We start from the raw sequence: 9,061 nt of genomic DNA, 5'->3' as shown, positions 1-9,061 counted from the left end.
TGTGTGTGTGTGTGTGTGTGTGTGTGTGTGTGTGTGTGCCAGCTAGTTCGTTTGGTGGGTACACTTATGCCAGATAGTGTTGGGCCTGTTGCCAACGGGCTCGGCTGCTTGAAGGTGTATTGTTGTACCTACCACCTTTGTTGGTTTCAGGGTTCATATACTTTCTATTTGAAGTATACATACCTGTTAACCATGGACTACTTCTGGCAAGATAAACTCTTGTGTAATCAATGGTGCTAGTGAAGCTTTTATCAGATCCACTCTGATTTAGCCACCCACACTAGTACCAAGTATTACCTTCACTGGGGGCAGGGGTACCTGCAGTTGGATCCCGGGACGGATACCCCGATGCCGTCAATCCTTTTTCTGCACCTTGTCCTCACCCACTTACTGAGGTGTGGTGAGCCCATAAGTGGGATCATTTCAAGTCCACCCTAGTTTGGGGATTTCAGGGGGTGTCGGCCGTTGGGTGGTTCAATGGCCAATTGAGTCATCTTTCCAAGATTCCTTTTGAGTCTCTCTCCCCTCTCCCGGGGAGACCCACGTGACCAGTTTTGGCAGTGAGCAAGTACAAGTACAAGTACAAGTGTGTGTGTGTGTGTGTGTGTGTGTGTGTGTGTGTGTGTGTGTGTGTGTGTGTGTGTGGGTGTGTGTGTGTGTACAAGTTGCTATGTCTAACATAGCTGTTCGCTATCATCGCTTCCGCGATGGGCATGTCTGAGAGTCTGAGTGTGTGTATGTGTGTGTGTGGGGGGGGGGGGGAGGTTATGCTACTGATTTCTCAGGGGATTCCGCGCTTATGGGCACTGTGTAGCCGGCAGCGTGAGTCGCTAGCGCTAGTGCCAGTACAGCGTCGCTGTGGCGCGCCTTCGCCAAAGCATCTCAACTGATGATGTCACCGCGTAACCCCTATACCATACTCTATGGCGGTGTGCACAAACCGGGTGCCTGGACGGCGAGGTGTAAGCAAGTATGAGCTGCGATCATCGCGCTTTGTTGCAGTGTGCTCCAAAACATCTGCCACGAAAGTGGGGCGGCTGAGTCCGCCCCAGTCGCCCCGGCTGTGACGGCCTTGTTGATGGAGATCAGGGAGTCGTAAAATACCGTTATTTTACGACTCCCTGATGGAGATCTTACCACAACAGTGCAACCTTCATAACAGCACTCTATTACTACAACAGTGGCCTGGTACTAGTAACAGTGGTCTCAAGGGTATACACGCTATACACAGTAAATGTGGTCATGTGACCATGACATCATCGTTACAAATTGGCAGCATGCACATAGGTGTAGCGTCGTGTCATGATGTCATCACGAGGCCGCACGATGTCGTGAAAATGAAAATGAAATAACTCTGACCGTACTACGGAAGCCGTTTGTCAACTAAAATAATAATCAGCAAAAGCTAAGGACGGCATCAGCTCAAGTTACTACAAGTAATTTGAACACATACTTCTTCTCCAGTGCAGTGAACCACTCGATAGGCGGCCGTTGGGTGATACAAACAGTAAACATTATTACTATGTACAAGAGCTAACAGTGGGTATCTACTATTATTAGTAATAAACAAAACGGAGAAGATATTCCTGGCACGCCCTTTCTCAGAATCAGTTCAGGAGAATCACGAAACGGGGCAGTCACGTCATTGACCAACAGGTCTGGCGGGCTCAGTGCTCAGTTGCAGCTGCAGCCGGAGCGCGCACACGACAGCACGCTCCGCTCCCGTGGCATTTGCTATGCAGCAGATCACATCTTATCGCGAGCGTCCAGCGCCATCTTCAGCATCTGCACGAAGACGTCCTCGCTCTCTCTCTTCGAGGCGGCCTGCTTGGCGGAACCGATCTCCAGGAAGGGGCACGAAAGCCGCTTGGCGAGCTCAGAGCCCTGTCGCGGGGAGATCTGTGAGACCAGACGAAACGAAATATGCACACTCATGAAATTCCATGCACAGACGGGTATGTGACAGAAGGATTTACGATAAACATGTATCCTCCCCTCACCCCCCTCCCCCCTCCCCCTCCCTCTCCCCCCCCCCCCCCCAGGAAACACTGGCAACCAATTCAAATGTTTTAAACCTTATTTTACACAAAAACGTAATAAACCTGGTCTAGCGTGCATGACCACCAGGGGTGGCAATCAATCTCCTGCTTGCCTTCGGACAGTCACAAACGCTCCAAGCTCTCTGCTGCAGCTCAACATGCACCCCATGCACCCGCTCACCCCCCCCGGTACGGACACGTTCCCACGAAAATAAGAAAAATAAGAAATATTAACTGGTTAAAAAATAAGAAAAATGGCAAATGACTACTCTGTTATTCTTCCTTCGTGTCAACAATGTGATGCTATTCCAACTGATGATATAAATCACGAGAACTAGTTCTTGGAATTCACCCAACAACTTTGCCTTGATGTGTTATGTGTATAAAATGAGAGCAAAGCTGATCCTTTTTAATATAAAGTGTTTCTTACTATAAAGAAAAATAAAGAAAACTACAATAAACTCACCGCGACTTCTTCTTTGTGCGTAGTGGTTTCCTTGTTGGCCACTAGGATGATCGGGGCGGGGACGGGGAAGCCGTAGAAGCTGCGCACTCGCTCGCCGACCTCGCGAGCATCGTCGAAGGACGCCTTGTCATGCGGCGAGTACATGATGAGGAAGCACTCGCGGCTGCGCATCAGCTTCTCCAGCGGGCTGCCGACCAGCTGGCAGGACACGACAGTCTCAACGGAGTACGGTTTGCCTGTAGGCAAAGCGAGAGCACAAGCGCAGTTATTTATTTATTTATTCAATGCTGTAGACAGCAAGCTATTTCGGCCACAAAGGTCTCATCAGTGCAGCTACGAGCTAAGTAGGCCGAGCTACCAGCCATGGTGCAAAGGAGGCACCACAGACATTTTAAAAGATAGCTCGTCGCTCTAAATTTATTTATTCATTTATTTATTTATTCACAATCACGTGGCGCTAGCCAATGAAAAGGTGATGTGGACGATAGCCAGCCATGGTGGTGATTTTTTTTTTTTTTTTTTTGCTAGAGGGGAGAAAGAAAAACATGAAAGTGGACCTGAGAAGCGCGGGAGAGCGTGTAGGGCAGAGCTGGATACCCACTAGTATGCATACACACTGAATAATTATTGGATAAGCACAGCTACGCACTGAATTGGACAACACACAGTCCCCACATGCACGTAGCGTGCAGCACTGTCGGGCGCCGAAGAACGACCAGGCTAGAACTGCACCAAGCATAGCATACCAACGTATACACGGTGACTCAAGTGTGCATACCACATGTATATATACTAAGCTGTAGTATATGAAAATTAGGACGGTCCAGGTTACGTTCGCTAGCTTACCAGCATGGGCGAGGTCTTTTCGATGCGTCTCGGTCGCAGGCGATGCCGCTTTGTCGGACGCCGCGCAGACATCCCCGGCAAAGAGGCATGCCAGGGAGCGCTTGCCAACGCCGGCCGAGCCCAGGAGGCCGACGCGGATCTCCTCGCGGCTCGGCGCAATGTCGGAGCGGCGGGTGTGGCGCGTGGCGGTGGCGGCCGTGCTGCGCGAGCGCTTACGGAACGACAGGCGCGAGGTCTTCTTGCCCGCCGCCGTGGTCGGCGTGCGGCGCGGCGTGGAGACGGAACTGGATCGCGTGGACGTGGAACTCGTCGTGTGCACGCTACGCTTATGAGACACTGTTCCCCACTCGTCCTCCTTCTTGTTATACGTGTAGCGGCAGGTTTCCGAACCGCAGCTTCGAGACCACCACGACTGGCGGACGGCGTTCTGTTGACAAAGCCAGCAGAGAATCAAGCACATGCGCGTATACACACGCACACACGTGCACACACACACACATATACACACACACACACACACACACAAACACACACACACACACACACACACACACACATAAACGTACACATACCAAGTTACAATAATACTCATAAAAAGGACACACTTCAGGCTCATTACGAACATCTTGAAAAGATTTTGGTAAAACAGCGCAAAGAAGAAGATAGTTAAAGTAAACAGCGAAAATGCGTGACCTATGCACATAGCAATAATGACACAAAGGTGCAAGTGCGAACTTTCAAGATGTTCGTAATGAGCCTGAAGTGTGTACTTTTTATGAGTATTATCGCATTTTTGTTTCAGAGGAAACTGTAACCAAGTTACATGTATAAAAACGGTATGGTGACCGTGTTGAGTAACTGTCACGGATGCCTTTTCGCACGGCCAAAAAGAGCGCCACAAACTCTCCTACGCGGACTCTGCGCTTCACTGGCAGTGACATAAAACACATTGGGGCATTGAATACCGTACTGTCGCGTATAAAAGCAGGTGCTTACGGCCGTATAAGCCGATGTCAGTCCTTGGCTTCTATTCAAGTCAGGCTTCTATTCAAACCACGTATCTCTATGTATGTCAACACTAAACCAGGCTTATGTGTTGACAGTGTATCTTAAAAATCAGGCTTCTAAAGTTCTATTCAAAACAGGCTTTTATTCAAAACAGGCTTTTATTCAAAACAGGCTTTTATTCAAAACAGGCTTTAATTCAAAACAGGCTTCTATTCAAAACAGGCTTCTATACAAGACAGGCTTCTATACAAGACACTACAGTATGCGGAATACATGTGCAGAGCTGGTTTGCTAGTAACTGTCTCCCAGGTCTACCGACATTGTATCTTGAGTCTGTTGTCATGGTGCACAATGGCCGCCAACGTTGTACAATACTGGTACAATACAATAGCACAACAAATAGTTGTAGAAGTACACCGGAAAAAAAACATTTCAAAAAGCTGAAAATCCCTAGCCCCCTTCATGTGTATGACTGTTATGATGTCATGATCTATTAATTTTTTTGTTTTTGTTGAATAGTTTGCAGGCAACCTGCCTACACGACAAGAGAGCACTGCATTTCACACAAAGCATTTCACACAAATCCATTAGAAGTATCGTTTCAACGTTTCAGTCTTCATGACCATCATCAGGAATGAAGTGGACATGGAAAAAAACGGCAGCCTAATTTTGGTCACGTGTGATCCCGTACCGTACATGTTGCGCTCAGTTCTCTTGTCTCTTGACCGTGTTGTTTTCCTGGTCGCTTGAACTTTCCTTTTCCCGACTGCGAACGATGAACACACCAGTGATCCCACCATGGTGACGTGGGGTGAAGGTTGCGGTGCGTACAGGCACTACCGCCCCTACTCGAGCCGGGCCGGCACGGGTAACGTTTTAAAAAAAAAAACACGAGAGACAGATTCCAACTTACGGGCGAGGAGAAGTCATCGTCCAACTTCTTGGGTGCTTCAGCGTCCTTCTCCTTCTTTGTACCGCCTTTCTTCTCCTCCACCTCCTCCTCTTCTTCTTCCTCTTCCTTTGTTTCCTCGGTGTCCTTATGGAGTTCTTCAAACACCTGAACGTACACAATGGGACAAAATCCACGAAATGTCAACCATCATTTCTACATTGAGGTGAAGCCCCCCGTTCATTCAAGAATTTCGGCCCCCCCAGGGTTAAAACACATATCGACTGCATTAAAATTTCGGCCTGTACTGCCGCTGCCTGTATAGTACGGGGGCCAGGCATCAAAAAAGTGGCTGAAAAAAACTTTCGTTTCCACTTCGTCCGCACAACAATTTGACTGCAGATAATGAAAGCAGTGGCCTTCCTGACACGGAATCAACAAAAAATTGCTTCAAAATGCGAATGGAAGGCCTCCATCGAGTAACTTTTCTCGCACCTGTTCAGCCATTGCCGCTTGTCTCTTGCGCTGAGTTTCTTCTCCGCGCGAGCAGTCACGCAACGGTAAGTTTTCCTCACGGGACTGTCCCGTCCATTGTACGGCGAACTGAGCATAGTCTGCGCTGCGCGAAACACGCATACAGAGTCTAGTCTCACACCTCACGTGCTCAGCGGTCCACGTGGAGTGTCAAGTTTCAAAAGTGAACTCGGATGTGTCGATTCACGTACTACTACTGCGCTTCTTCTCCGTTTTTGCCTTTTTGTACTCTCACGCATAATAGTAAGTAGTTTGTTTTCGGGTGGTGAGGTTCTGGAAAGTCGATGTCACAGGCAGATTGTCCCCAGCGGACAACTCGGCAAAGTCTATCTGTACCAGTTGTAGAGCCAGGGCGAAAGGAGTGCATATTCTGTCAGAAATTTCAGCTGGGAAAGAAGCACAAGTATCAGAAAACTTCGCAGTGCCAGTCACACAACGCTGCCCAGAAAGTGCTAGACGCAGCTAAGTTGCGGAGAGACGAGGCTATTGTAATAGCTATTGGTTCTCAGTCTTGCCTCATAGCACGTGAAGTTCACTACCATTGGCACTGCTTCCGAGAGTACACCAGACTATTGGAGGTCGAGGATCCTGGGGACGACCCTCAGGGAATTGGTGGACAGGCTCCTTCGGAGGAACAAGTAGTTGCCCAGTTTCTTGAGGTCGTGCGTCAAGAATTGTTTGACAATTCTGCACTGCTGACCTCTGCTGATCTCCAGTCCATCTTCCAGACCTGCTGTAACAAGGAAAGTGGCAACTTCTGCACTCAGGTCAGAAATCGAAAACTGAAGAGCATCATTTTGAAAGAGTTTGATGGCCAGCTCGCTGCAACGCCCCTGAATTGTTGTGTGCTGTTAGCTCGACTGACAACTTTATCAGACAGTTTGCACTGCTGAAGGAGGAAGTTGCAGAAGATGAACCCCTAATGCCCGCCGATCCTTATTGCAGTGAGTCTGGGGAGGAGTCTGAGGATGAGTCTGCCAAAGTGGAGAGTAGCCATGTCTGGACCAATGAGTGTGAGGAATGGAGAGTCTTATATCATGCAGCAAACATCCTCCGCCAATCCATCGAGCACCATGTCAAGTCCACGAAGCAAGAACTGAGCGGTGCACGGCTGTCTCCTGAGGATAGCGCGCGATTGATTCCTGACAAGCTCTTTAATTTTCTTGCATGGACCCTGGACAAGGATGCCGAATTCCCGACGTGCCGCTTGCCGTCTCTTGAGAGTGTTCTGCAACGCCGTATCCATGCCATCTGCCAGGATCTTATCGGTTTTGCGGCACTGGTTACCGCACTCCGAAACACATTGTGCTGGGCATGGCAATCCATCACCTGTGCCGCAGTAAGCAGATAGTTACCATGTTGAATCGTCTTGGCTATTGCTGTAGCTACAGCCAGGTACTGGAGCTGGAGACTTGCTTGGCAGAGTCTTTTACACGCCATCAGCACAATCAGTCTTTCTTGCCTGCCGCCATCGACACTCGCAAGCCGTACCATTTCGTGTGAGATAACAATGACCCTTGCGAGGAGACACTGAGCGGACTTGCGACTACGCACTGTACAAATGGTATCGTTGTACAGCCTTCTCTGCAGGATGAATCGGTAGCAAGTGAAGCGACTTCCATCTCTCTGCCTACACTGTCAACGTCGAAGCGAAAGCGCTCATTGACAATGGTCCCGGAGATTCAGCCTGTGTTTGCAATGCCTGCAAGACAAAATCCACCTCCCATCATACGCCTATGCTGCTGACACCCGCTCTGGTGCTGCATTGATGGACTTTGTCTGGAAGCTCTCCCGGTTCTGCCCAGATGGACAGATCAGCAAGCCTCGTGCAGTCATTGAGATTGGAGCTGCAGCTGATGGCAAGTCTCAGAGCATACCCGCGTGGACAGCATTCAATTATCTCGCGACGAAGAACAATGTGCCTTCTAAGTCGGAGATTGGTTACTGTCCGGTGATCAATGCATCGCCAATATAGAACCTCACTGTCTATACCCTACTATGCCGCTCCATTACTATGGCAAGGCAGGCTGATCTTCCATTCACGATGGTAGTTCTGGATCAAGCAATTTATGCCAAGGCTGTCGACATCGTGTTGCAGAGACCCCAAGAATTCCGCTCTGTGGTTCTCCGGAGTCGACTTGAAGTCAAACTTGATGACAGCATCTGTAATGTCCATGCTCTTGTACACATTATTATCGATGAAATATATTATGTCATGTTCTTGTGGGCCATCGAAACTGGCCTTCTGTCTACTTTAATGCGCATGCCTGCTGGAATCGTAACCAATGTGCATGTACAGTGCGTATCGGTTATAGCGTGGTCGTGTAAAAGAATATACTGCATACAAGAATGAACCCTCATGTTTTCATAATCATAACATGGATTTCAAGTGCACATTTATTCTTACAAGCAATTTTATCCCATAGTAGAATATATCGGTCCTAAGAATGGACTTTGTGTAGCGAAACATGCCAATTAGTACAAAGTGTATCGCCTGTAGTAATAACATCTGTCCAATTCCGTTCTGATGTGACTCTCGTTGCGTCGTAGTGCTGCAGATTCAACTGTTGTGGCCATGTAACTCAATTTTTGCATAGCCACATGTAAGCTTATGGGACTATGACCAGCCACATGCACAGAAGTACTGTGTTGCATGTACGATGATCTTCCTGCCCCTGCGGACATGCATATGATATGCCACACTTGATTTATCATGTGTAAGAAATATCGGAAATAAGAATAGAAAGTCGTTTTTCAAAAACCCACGCTATAACCGATACCTACTGTACATGCTTTGAACATACTTATGACTGACTTCCTGTGCTGGAAGGCATGATTGTACATGTACAAGTACCCTGTGGAATAAAGTATGCTTTATCTCTGCGTGTGGTGAAATAGTCAGCTGCTTCCTTCATGCCAGTACACTGTATTCTGATTTGATACATATAATGTACACAATGCTGTAGTACATGTACATGTACATGACTCTATAATTATGACTATTCGCATTGATACAATAGAGTGCACGATGTGCATGATACTCCATGTACATGTATGTTTTACTAATAGCAGTGCCAGTCGACACGAATACATACATAGTATGTACCCCTCAACAAATTTGGAGCTTCTGTGGAAGAAAATAACATGAAAAACACGCTGTTGCCATACTGTTGCTATGCAGTTGCCATGGCAACCCATGGGAAACTTTCAAATGCCAATTCCACACCGTTCCATCCCGATTCCAGGGGTGAAAAATATATCAGGGGACTCTACACGACT

At 48.1% G+C, this 9,061-nt stretch overlaps 1 protein-coding gene across 1 annotated transcript in view; it reads right to left on the bottom strand.

Moving 5' to 3' along the window:
• Positions 1–1,184: 1,184 nt before the first annotated feature.
• Positions 1,185–9,061, bottom strand: part of LOC135825568 (uncharacterized) — a 13,157-nt gene continuing 5,280 nt past the window's right edge. The window contains exons 6-9 of the mRNA XM_065338180.1: positions 5,273–5,416; positions 3,352–3,778; positions 2,506–2,741; positions 1,185–1,899 (exon numbers count right to left, since the gene is read on the bottom strand). Coding sequence (XP_065194252.1) covers positions 1,747–1,899; positions 2,506–2,741; positions 3,352–3,778; positions 5,273–5,416 — 960 coding nt within the window. The 3' untranslated portion in view covers positions 1,185–1,746. The remainder of the gene's footprint in view (positions 1,900–2,505; positions 2,742–3,351; positions 3,779–5,272; positions 5,417–9,061) is intronic.

Source organism: Sycon ciliatum, chromosome 10 (assembly GCF_964019385.1).
Source record: "Sycon ciliatum chromosome 10, ocSycCili1.1, whole genome shotgun sequence".
Classification (NCBI taxonomy): Eukaryota; Metazoa; Porifera; class Calcarea; order Leucosolenida; family Sycettidae; genus Sycon; species Sycon ciliatum.
This window is presented reverse-complemented; position numbering and strand designations above follow the sequence as displayed.